Here is a 12,032-nt window from a genome sequence, read left to right as displayed (position 1 = left end):
GACAGCAACATCTAATGCAGCCTTTCCCAACCTGTGGGTCCCCAGATGTTGTTGGACTACAACTCCCATCACCCCTAGCTAGCAAGGCCAGAGCTGAGGGATGATGGGAGTTGTAGTCCAACAACATCTGGGGACCCACAGGTTGAGAACCACTGGTCTAATGGATATTTGTGGGAAGGGACCAATGTTAAGCAACATCCAGAAGGAGGAGGAGGAGGACGGTGAGCGACCTGATCTACCAAGGCACTGATTTAGCCATTATTGCATTTCTATTCCCAATTTTTCTCCAAGGAGCTTAAAATGGTGTACCTGGTCTTCTTCCTCATTCAATCCCCAGAACAACCCTGTGAGGGAGGTTAGGTTGAGAGGCAGTGGCTGGCCCAAGGACACCCCATGAGTGTCACAGCCATGTGGGGATTTGAACTCTGGTCCTAGTCGAACACTAACCACTGCACAACACTGCCTCGCTTCCTGTAGGCTTTGCACAAGTGGAATGTGGTGGTCAGGGTGGGTTATCGCATGTAGAGAGATGCAGAGGAGAAGCAAGCAAGTTGGCTTTATTCTCTGGCCCCAGCCATGCAGAGCACCAGCCCACCCAGACAGACATCAAAAGGACAGCCACTTTTGGTGATGGAGCAACATTCTGGCCATCACCTGCAGCAGCAGCCACTCCTAGATCAAGGACAGAACAAGACAGGCCCCAACGCAGAGCCAGGAGCGAAAGAGCAATGTGCCTGCAGAGGTGAGGCGGTCGCCATAGAGATGCAGGAGACGCAGGGCCAATCCATTGGTCCAACCAAACCCCTCCTGCAAAGGGAGATGGGAAAGTCAATCCAGGCATCACAACTGCTGCAGCCAGGTGCCCCTACTTCATCCAGCCCCATATGTGGTGGAAGCAGGCACCCGTTTATGGCTTTGATGGGGGAAAGGGCTTATTGCCTCACCTGTACTTGATACTCTCCCCCACCACCAGGTTTCCCATCGCCTTCGACATCATACTGGAGAAAAAAAGGGGGGAGTTAGGGCAGACAGGCAGGTACACAACCTCAGTAAGGTGTGGGTAAGGATGACACTGGGTATGGAGTGTGTGGCAGGACAATCACTCCACCCAGAGCAACATGGAGAGGGATTTCACTTCTTGTACCCAAAGCAGGCTTGGAGGACAGCTAAGAGAGCTTGCAAACGCCTGTTCGCCAACCTCATTGGGAATAAAGGATGGCAGTGGCTAAGAGTACCAGACACGGGATTATGTGCTATGTGGCAGCAGCAAGACAAGGCTGGTCTGGGAGCACCGTGTGTGTGTGTGCGTCTTACCTTCTCATACATGTAGTGGTATTTCTCATAGACAGCCAGATTCATGCTGATCCAGCGCTGTGCCAAAGTGAAGGCCAGTTCTTGTGCTCGAGGCAACGAGGACTTGGCCAGACCTGGCGAGCACAAAGTGCTGTCAGAATGCAAGCAGGGGTGGCAGCGGCCCTGCAGAGGAGCAGTGCAGCATCTTTCCCTGGGTGAGACAAGGCTGCAAATGGCAATAGCAGACCAGGAAGGGGTGGGCGGAAGCACCCCCTCTGTGCAACTGTCAGAGGGGCATATATTTGCAACACCTGGAACCAGTAAACCTCCAAAGAGAGGTGTGTTTTCCCTTTAGAACATTTCAGAAGAGGGCTTTACCTGAGATCACCACGTCCTGGAGAGGGGCCCAGGCATTTGGCAGGTCCCACTGCTGCTGTGTTCGAACCAGAGAGGTGGGCACTCCGTGGGGATAGGAGAGCGCTGAACTCGACTGCAGGCACAAACACACTTTGTGGTTCAGAGGCAGTTTTAGGGCAGTGCAACCGGTTTGGCCACACTGCAGGGGGCACCTCAACAATGCTATAGAGTGGAGCAAGAAAGCGGTGTGTGTGCCAAATTTCGGCATTGCACAGGGCACCATTTTAATAATTGAGAGCCCAAAGTCTGCCACTGTGTGTCTGGAGCAACAATGAGCAGAAGGGCACCTTCAGGAATCAGGACAGAAGGGACCAGTGGCCTGGACAGAGGGTGAGGCTGGTGTAGCAGAGGGTGCCATGGTGTCGCCCATGCAACACAGCGCATAGAGTTGGGCAAGTGCAAATCACAGGTACTGTAGGGAGGTAGAAGTAGCAGGTGAAATTTAGTGTGTTGTTTTATTATATATGTATACCACCTAAACCCGCAGGTCTCTGGACAGTTACAATATAAAATCACAAAATACATAACAAAAACACACACACACATCATACAGTTGTGTACAGTTGGTAGCTGCCTGACCAGGGACTTGGTGCAGGTTTTCCACAAAGCCTTCCTCTAAAGGAGAAGGCCTCAAGGTTTCCCTGGCTGTTCATTCCACCACTGCTCTTTCTGGTCAGAAGTTCTTGCTCAACATGCCTCCTGTTGAAAACCCAGAGGGCTTCTCTCCCACTAAACTTGGCAAAGCGCTTGGAAGGCTTATTTCAACAGTGCTCCACTCACTGGTGGAGGAACGGGAGTGTGGAGGGAGCGGACCGCCCCCGGTACCACTATTCCGGTAGGGTGCCATCGTGGCAGCCCCCGCCCCCGGACACGCACCACCACCCCACACACCAGGTGCCACGCCCCCCTCCAGAAGGCATGTCACGCCCCCAGGGGTGCCAGCCACGCCCCCGCCTGCTCTCTGCCCCCAGTAGTGGTGCATGCAGCTTCGCCACTGGCTCCACTCTCCTTCCTGCAGGCCTGCTCTGGCAGATTTCCTTTGAAGCCTGCCTTAAACTCCAAAGTGCCCCCAAGAGCACCCAGGAGTCCATCTGGGTGAAGAGAAGGGTGCCCTCATTCCCCAGCTCTTGGAACTGTTCCCAATTCCCTCCAGCTAGCTGGAGAGGTCCCAGCCTCCACCTCTGATACTCCCCTCTCCCCAGCCCAGTCGCACCTCCCTACGTCTGCTTACCTCCAGGTAGCGAAGGGCTTTCTCGGAAGTGGCCACATCCACCCCACATTCCATCCACAGGGGCATGAGGTTGGTTGGATAAAAAGCCTTGTTGTGCCTCTGGTGTAGTAGGTTGTAGTCCAGCCAGACTTCAGTACTGTTGCTCCAGAGGACAGCACGGATGGCAGCCACCCGTTGCTCATGAGCAGCCTGGAACAAGTTGGCCTTCTCCTTGTTCCCTGGAGAGGCAACAGCAGCCTCAATTTATGCAGCTCCAAAAAACCTCTGTCCTGTAAACTCAGCTTCCGATTAATCCAGGGTGGATCCTCTCTCCCCAGCTGGCTAGACCTCCTTTCCCCAGCATCACACAGGGATGCCAGCTCACCTCTGCCAAGGTGGCACTCACAGCAGCTGTGCAACACCAACTGCAGAGGTGGACTACGAGGTTCCCCCTGACTATGCAGCTGTGTCATTCTGTGCCTGGGAGCCAGTCCAAGAGACCATATGCTCTGCACCCACCAGGGATGTGGGCTGCACCATTCAAGACCCCTGCAGCCACATACCCCATAACTTTAAGCATGACATCCAGGAATTACAGAAGTCATCCCAGCTTCTCATTGGATCCCGAGATGTTCTGGTTTGGCTCCCACAAACCGGCCACCCCAAAAGATACACATCCCAATTTTCCTCTGCGGCGTGTTGGAGGCTCTGTCCTCATTGGGCTCCCAGGGGATACCTCATCTCAGATGTCTCACCCAGAACCCCATAGAATGTGGCCAGAAGCTGTTCCACCCTGCAAAGGATGGCGTTCAAGTCCACTGGCACGATGGCACTGGTTTTGGTGTCTTTCAGAGAGGCCTCAAGCAGGGGTGACTCCGGGAGGAACCAACGAGAGGAGAAATCCCAGCCTGACTCAGCTGCACTCTTCAGCTCAGCCCAGAGGATTTCCCGGGCTCCTGTGTAAAGAAACAGGACAGGAGAAGAAAAAAGATAACCAACGAGGCAGGGCAGGGAGAACCACCCCAATGTGCCTTGCACTGCCTTCAGTATCCCAAATAAGGCCTAGATGGAGCTCTCCTGTTGTCTCCCCCTGGATGACAAGGCCAAGCAACACCCCACCAGGTCATGAGGGAAATCCCTGGGACCCTGTTGGCTGGCTGGGGAGCATGAAACCCTCCTCTGCCCACAGGCTCAGCTCTGGCTCCAAGCTAGAAAGCAGCCCTACAGGGATGCAAAGCGCAGACACTTGCAGGGCTAGTTACCTTCATCTAAGCCAGCAGCAGTTTCCACATCCTTCATGTAGGACTCTGGTCTGGGACGAGGAGGAGGAGGAGGAGGAGGGTGAAATAATGTGGATTTAGTGAGAATTCAGTTCTTAGAAGCCCATCGCCACCTCAGAAGATGGGCATGTGACTGCCCAACCAATTCCAAATGTGATGCATTGCACACCTCACCTGGGCCCCCCAACTTGGACATTGTAACGGTTCAAGGTGTATTCCTTCTCCCCAAAGGAGACATTGACAGCCCGATGGTCTTGCCAAAACTGGTACTCAGCCTCAAGGAGATGAAGATTGTTCCTGAGGTAGGACGGAAAAAGCAACTGGGCACAATTGGCAAGGTATGTCCCGGCTGGGAAAGTTCCTAGAGCAAACCTTTTCAGCAGGGGGCCGGTCCACTGTCCCTCAGACCTTGTGGGCGGCCAGACTATATTTTGAAAAAAATAATAATGAACGAATTCCTATGCCCCACAAATAACCCAGAGATGCATTTTAAATAAAAGGACACATTCTACTCATGTAAAAACACGCTGATTCCTGGACCGTCCGTCCGTGGCCCGGATTTAGAAAGTGATTGGGCCGGATCCGGCCCCCGCGCCTTAGTTTGCCTGCCCATGTCCTAGGGGCATCAGGAAAGGCACTTGGAAGCCACATTTGAGCACAGAGGCTGAAACAGGTGGAAGAAGATGGACACCTTTCTGTCCTTCTCATGTCACCAGCTCCATTCCTACTTGAGCAGGCAGTCCAACACCTGCCCACACCCAGCATCTCAATAATAATAATAATAATAATAATAATAATTTTTATTTATACCCCGCCCTCCCCAGCCAAGGCCAGGCTCAGAGCGGCTTACAAGCAATAATAAAAACAAGTTGAACGATTACAACTTAAAAACAAGATTAAAATACATTAAAATATTGAAACATTAAAATATTAAAATGCAGTCTCATCACAGGAGGAGAAAGGAAAAAGGAAAGAGGGGGAAGGGATCAAGTTGATTCCAAAGCAAAGGCCAGGCGGAACAACTCTGTCTTACAGGCCCTGTGGAAAGAAATCAGATCCTGCAGGGCCCTGGTCTCATGAGGCCGGAGCCAGTGTTGAAAAGGCCCTGACTCTGGTTGAAGCCAATCTAACTTCCTTAGGGCCCGGGACCACTAGGGTGTTGCTATTTATGGACCTTGAGGCTCTCCGTGGGGCATACCGGGAGAGGCGGTCCCGTAGGTACGAGGGTCCTAGGCCGTGAAGGGCTTTAAAGGTCAAAAGCAGCACCTTAAATCTGACCCTGTACTCCACCGGGAGCCAGTGCAGCTTGAAAAGCACTGGGTGAATATGCTCCCATGGCAGAGACCCCGTGAGGAGCCTCGCTGCAGCATTCTGGGACAGCTTCAAGGGCAGCAGGGGAAGAAGCAGAAGAGGAAGCACCAGCACAAAACTGGGTTTCCCTCCATGCCCCCTGCAAAAAAAAGGATGGGGGACTGGAGAGAACCAGGGCTCTTACCTCAAAAAGTCGGTGTCGTTTGTGTGTTTCCAGTAACTCTCCACCATCAGCGTGAGGAAGGGGGGCTGACTTCGGCGCTCATAGTAGACCCTTCCCCCATTTGGGATGTGGCCCAATCTGTCATCGGGAAGCAAAATTGGAGCAGGAGAGTGTATGGCAGCTTGCGCCGATGAAGTGTGCGCACACAGTGCGCTGATGGGGTATGTGTTTCCCTTCCATTCCCAAAGATAAGCCCAAACACTTCTGGCTGGCCATTCGTTCCCCCTTCTCATCCCTTCGGGAGATAGCCAGAGCAGAAGGAAGAGACCCGCCCCGTCACCCCAGGAGAATCTCACTTGTCCACAAGGTAGAGGAAATTCTCAATCATGCCTCTGGCGGTGGCCGTCATATTGGAGAGCAGCAGCCCTTCAATGACCCAGAAGGAATCCCTGCAGGAAAAGACCAGGGTTCTAGAGGAAGGCAGCAGCAAATGAGAGACCGAAAAGAAGCTGCCAGGCATGGCAGGACCCCCCCCCCCCGCCAAATCCTTGACTCTACACACTTCTCACCAGTAGTAATATTCAATGAATCTCCCACCAGGCACTATCAGTGGGTTTGGCACGTAGATCAGGGAGTGACGGTCAGGGCTAGTTTTGACTTCTGGTTTCATCTGAAAGACAAAGGTTTTTCATTTATTTATTATTAATGTTGCAATACATATATGAAATCTTTACATGATGATACATATACATTATATTCGTAAATTCACATTTTCACATTTCATTATGTCCCAACATTTAGCCATTTCTTATTTCTTGTCCTGTGTCTTCCCTTCACCTGCGCGTGACTTCCTTGTTATTATTTTATAACTTTATTATTGAGATTGTATTTTTGTATCTTAATAATTAAACATTCAGTCTTATATATCTGCTTAGCTTAACTTGACTTTGTGAAATCAGTCTATACGTATCAATAAATTATCGTGGGAGCATATTTTGGCCATGTATTCTTCTACACATTTCCATTCCTGTTTGAGATTTTGATTAGATTGCATTCTAATTGTAGCTGTCATTTTTGCTAATTCAATCATTTCAAAAAAATTATGTAGCCAATCTTTCAATGTTGGTACTTCTGATTTCCAATTTTTTGCTTATAAAAAGATTCTCATTGGTTGTCACCAATGGAGGCTAAGGCTCAGAGGAAACTTAACATGGAGGCCAAATGGCCAAAATATTGGGAAATTTTGGAACAAGAAGGGGACAGACTGAAATTGCAGAGTTTTGAGAAATTGAAAGATAAAGTGCGAGATTGGCTTCATTATTATCAGATAATGGAGGTTTACAATTTGGACAAGAAAGTTGGTTTCCAGGTGGAAAAATCTAAATTGGAAACAGAATTGCTAGAATCCAAAACTAAGACTTTGTCAAAAATGTATAACTTGCTGCTGAAATGGAATACTCAGGATGAGACGGTTAAATCTGTAATGATTAAATGGGCACAAGACGTTGGACATAATATCATGTTTGCTGACTGGGAACAGTTGTGGACCACCGGGATTAAATTCACGGCATGTAATGCCTTAAGAGAGAATATTATGAAAATGATATACAGGTGGTACATGACCCCAGTCAAGCTTGCAAAAATCTATCATTTGCCCGACAATGAATGTTGGAAATGTAAGGAAAATGAAGGTACATTCTTTCACCTTTGGTGGACGTGTCCCAGGATTAAGGCTTTCTGGGAAATGATATATAATGAATTGAAAAAGGTATTTAAATATACCTTCTTGAAGAAACCAGAGGCCTTTCTCTTGGGCATGGCTGGCCAAGTGGTGCCAAAGAAGGACAGAACTTTTTTAATGTATGCTACAACAGCAGCAAGAATACTCATCGCAAAGTATTGGAAGACGCAAGATCTACCCACTCTGGAAGAATGGCAGATGAAACTGATTGACTGTATGGGACTGGCAGAATTGACGAGCAGAATCCGTGACCAGGGAGAAGAGTCGGCTGAAGAAGATTGGAAAAAATTTAAGCACTATTTACAGAAATACTGTAAAATTAAGGAAAGTTAAATGGTGTTGGATTGAAAATGAATGGTTTCTAGCTGTAATGATACAAAGGAACATAGATGGGGAAAAAAGGGTTTGAAAAATAAGGTAATGTTATAAGCTGTAATGCTTTAAATGAAGGATTTGCTGAACAAATAACTTTAATTGGGATACAAGGAGGAGAAGTATGAGGAGGTCTGAGAAATTTGTTATTTAAGAGTATGGTTTATGAACTTTATGTCTTTTTTAATGTTTTTGTTTGTTCTGTTTCTGTTTGTTTGTTTAAAAAATTGGAAAATTTAATAAATATTCTTTAAAAAAATAAAATAAAAAGATTCTCTTCATGTCTTTGGGGATTTCATTTGTTATAATTCCTAAAAGGAATGTTTCTGGCTTCTTACCAATTGTTGTTTTAAACATTTTTTTCAGTTCCTCATGTATATTTCCCCCCCAAAAAAATTATTTTATCACATCCCCACCAGACATGATATAAGGATCCCTCTGATACCTTACATCTCCAACACAGATTCGATGTTAATTTATAAATTTTAGCCAGTTTTACAGGGGTTAAGTACCACCTGTAAAACATCTTCATAATGTTTTCTTTGATAGTAATGCATGTGGTGAAATTAATATCTGATTTCCAAAGTTTTTCCCAATGATCTAATGAAATCGCAAAGATTTGTCTGTCAACCTCTGCTGGGGCACAGCCAGCCCTCAGCTCTGGAGGCCCTTGGGGATTACCTGCCTGCCTAGCTGCCTCCATATGGCATTCAGATCCCGGGCCCAGGACTGCAGCTTCTTGTCCACAATCCTCTGAAGAAGTGGGGGGCTAGAAAGAGAGCAAAGAGAGTGATGGAGAGGCCAGTCCATCTGCTCAAGGGCCACACGGCAACTCCCAAAGAGAAGGCAACAATTGAGACCTTGAGGCGCTTCACGAGGCTCTCTCACCTAGTTCTCAAAACCTGCAAGAGCCCTGGGCAAAGGAGAAGGACGGTGCCAGGCACACCACTCAGAGATTTCCTAAGTCATTATGACTATGCTCTGTCAGCATGATGGGAGGGCTGCAATGCATCTGAACACCAGTTGCTGAAAACCACAGGAGGGGAGGATGAACTTGTCCTCAGGGGTCCCGTTCGTGTTTTTCCCATTGGCAGCTGGTTGACCACTGTGAGAACACGATACTGGACTAGATGAGCCCTGATCCAGAAGGGCTCTTCCTATGTTCTCATGACAGGGTGTGGTAAGAATGGACTTCTAAACCACCTTGTTGAGGGAACACAACAGTCAGTGTGGTGTAGTGGTTAAGAGCGGTGGACTCGTAATCTGGTGAACCGGGTTTGCGTCTCCGCTCCTCCACATGCAGCTGCTGGGTGACCTTGGGCCAGTCACACTTCTTTGAAGTCTCTCAGCCCCACTCACCTCACAGAATGTTTGTTGTGGGGGAGGAAGGGAAAGGAGAATGTTAGCCGCTTTGAGACTCCTTCAGGCACTGATAAAGCGGGATATCAAATCCAAACTCCTCTTCTTCGTCTTCTTCTTAAATAAAACGTGGAGCCAAGGAAATAAAGCAAGTCCAGTTAGGGACCCAGCATTTATTTCTTCTATTGCAATGGGGCAGTGCTCAACTTAATGTGATTACGGTGTGTTCCCTCAAGTAATGAGCAAGGTGGCACAGAAGCCCATTCTTACCACAAGGGCGGCACCTTCTGTATGAGTCACCACCCAACTCACCTCGGAAGGTGGCAAGATGAAGAGGAGCCCCTGAACTTAGCAACCAGGCAGGTTCGTGTTTGTGGGAGAAGAGGCAGCCCTTCTAGTAACCTGGCCCCAATACATTTAGGATTGGATAGGTCAATGCCAACATTTTGAACAGAACCCAGAAAGGACTTAGAAGCCAGTGTGACTGTTGAAGACCTGGTAGTCCCACTTAATAGTTGTGCTGCTACATTTTACAGTGAAGTTTCTCAAGAGTCCTAGACGGCAGCTCCACATAAGAGCACGTTGTAATGCTCTGAAACACCTCACAGTCCGAAAGGCACAGAACAGGAGCACACAGCGCCAAGCCCCAGCTCTTTTGCTCCCCGAAACCTGCCCCCAAGCTGTGCTGGTAGAGAGGAAGTGGGTAGAGGTGGTCAACACTGAGCAACAGAGCCCTACCTGTCTGTCCAGTCTGGAGGTTCCCAGTTCTCAAGCTCCTGCCCTCGTGGGGAAAAGTTTTCATCTACAAATACTTTCAGCTGCTCTTGGGACAAATCCCTGCCAGGCGTCTCGTTCACCAACCTCTGGAATCGCTCCAGAACCACCTCTGTGAAGGGGAGAGATATCACAGCAAAGACCAGGCCTTGTCTAGACTCAGGGTATAGGACATGGGTAGGCAAACTAAGGCCCGGGGGCCGGATCTGGCCCAATTGTCTTTTAAATCCGGCCCGCAGATGGTCCAGGAATCAGCATGTTTTTACATGAGTAGAATGTGTCCTTTTATTTAAAATGCATCTCTGGGTTATTGGTGGGGCATAGGAATTCATTCTTTCGCCCCCCAAAAAATATAGTCCGGCCCCACAAGGTCTGAGGGACAGTGGACTGGCCCCCTGCTGAAAAAGTTTGCTGACCCCTGGTATAGGAGATAAGGATGGTCCTAGCAAGCCCCAGCCTTCGATCCCCAAGAAGTCTAACCTCACAGCACCAGCACATTTCTTGCCGTGTGAACAAGCAGCAAATTAGGCCACTTCAACAGAGGTTGGGTGGCTGTCCCCCAAGACCCCCACGCCATTCAGGAGCTGGCATGCTCCAGCTGCAAGCTTGTCTTGCTGTCATTCCGGGTGTTAACCAAAGCCGGCACATTCCAAACTGTGTACGTTTCAGACTTTGAAAGCTCCAGCAAATTGCCTTGACTTGTTACAGAAGCCGGAAAACCTAGTATTCGGTAAGCTAAATAGATACACCCTTTGGGGGGAGAGGCTCTGGCCTCAGTGAGAAGGGGGGGGGAATAATGAGGGTCCTGCATCTCCCCATGGGGTGGAGGGTGGGGTTGACTGGGCCTTGGCCATTCACCTGGACTTTCCTTCAGCGGCATGTCCACAAAGAACTTGTCATCTGTAAAGAGCTTGGCTTGCTGGACCTGCCTCAGCAGCTCCCCGGTGCAGTAGATCTCACTGGAGGGGTGGGGAGAAAGAAGCAAGTGCAAGAGGGTCAGCAAAGACCACTGCCAGCAGAATCCTTCTGATCTAAAGGCAGTGGGGAAGGAATTGCCTGCCAGACCTTGGGGTTATCCTTTCCTACAGTGAGCATGGGCTGCACATGGACCCTACAAATACACACTAATGATCTTCACCCAATCAAAGTGACTTGAGAGGTGAAAGATTTTCACAGCATACAGCTGAGGAGGAAGAGGTGATACAATGGAAGACCAGAGGGGAGAAAACTGCAGTCATCCTGGAAAGTGAGCAGAGCATGGCATGGAGGGGACAGAGGTTCTCTACTCTCCCTGGCAAGTAACCAGCCAGCCACTTTGCCTGGCACAGAACATCTGAGAACAGCAGGACAGTGTGGAACCAGTAGGGGGAGGCTCAGACCACTTGACACTCTCGCAGCCAACTTCCCTCAAGAGATGAAAGTGAGCCCTGCCTGATGCTGGCAAAGCAAGGGGCCCTTGCGGCTGCTCCTTTCATCAGATCAGCAACCATGGTTCAGAGCAAAGAGCATCTGAGACCCCTGACTGGGGTGCCTCCTCCCATCCTGGGAGAACATACTGTAACATCTCTGATAACCTCGTTTATTTCCTGCTGTTCCCCCAGCGAGCAATACACACAGTTCTCCAGAGACCAGCCCGCCTACGTTTATTCAGTGGGATTCATGGCTGAGAAGGGATCTTCCTGTATCCTAGGCCAGCACTAACCACTGCAGCACACTCTGGATCCCTTGAGTTTTAGTGCAGTGGCAAGGAGGTCTTCAAAAATGCTGTCCTGGGTAGAACCTGGAGAAGCTTCATACTCCTGCCTCCTTCCCCCACCTCCGTTTCTCCATAGCCCCAGAAAACTCACTCACCTGTCACAGGGTGGTGGCAAGCTGCTTGCCACTGCCTGCTGCCCAGCAACAGCTATGCAGATACCCAAGAGCACCCACCAGGCCATCCTGGTGAAACAATTATTTGCTGTAGAGGATTGCTGCAAAGAAAGCTGTTGGACTTTGCCCATGTGAAGACCAAAAAGCAACTCTGGAACCTTACCTGGGACTTATTAAGAGAATGTGTAGGTGTGGCTTGTGCAGCACAGGCCAATAGCATTTGGCTATGGAAGTTGGGTGGAG

At 49.3% G+C, this 12,032-nt stretch overlaps 1 protein-coding gene across 1 annotated transcript; it reads right to left on the bottom strand.

Moving 5' to 3' along the window:
* Nucleotides 1-574: 574 nt before the first annotated feature.
* TREH (trehalase) lies at nt 575-11,944 on the bottom strand. The gene is made up of 15 exons (XM_053367170.1): nt 11,772-11,944; nt 10,779-10,879; nt 9,885-10,032; nt 8,469-8,556; nt 6,244-6,344; nt 6,031-6,123; nt 5,696-5,812; nt 4,375-4,497; nt 4,183-4,232; nt 3,676-3,876; nt 2,942-3,159; nt 1,672-1,783; nt 1,315-1,427; nt 945-998; nt 575-807 (listed from the first exon to the last, which is right to left on the bottom strand). The coding sequence occupies exons 1-15, from the start codon at nt 11,918-11,920 to the stop codon at nt 673-675; spliced, it is 1,803 nt and encodes a 600-aa protein (XP_053223145.1). The 5' UTR covers nt 11,921-11,944; the 3' UTR covers nt 575-672.
* Nucleotides 11,945-12,032: the final 88 nt, after the last annotated feature.

The sequence above is a fragment of the Podarcis raffonei genome, chromosome 15 (genome assembly GCF_027172205.1).
Source record: "Podarcis raffonei isolate rPodRaf1 chromosome 15, rPodRaf1.pri, whole genome shotgun sequence".
In the NCBI taxonomy this organism is placed as follows: Eukaryota; Metazoa; Chordata; class Lepidosauria; order Squamata; family Lacertidae; genus Podarcis; species Podarcis raffonei.
The sequence above is the reverse complement of the archived record's forward strand: the minus strand, read 5'-3'. Positions and strand labels throughout refer to the sequence as shown.

Bases quoted from the DNA above. Each gene is read 5' to 3' on its own strand.
- TREH (XM_053367170.1), bottom strand. From the start codon at position 11,920: ATGGGCAAAGTCCAACAGCTTTCTTTGCAGCAATCCTCTACAGCAAAT. The intron at 8,557-9,884 runs GTAGGGCTCTGT...CTCTCTTTCTAG, and splicing joins CCTCCAGACTGGACAGACAG to CCCCCCACTTCTTCAGAGGA. The intron at 6,124-6,243 runs GTGAGAAGTGTG...CTTTTCCTGCAG, and splicing joins TTCATTGAATATTACTACTG to GGATTCCTTCTGGGTCATTG.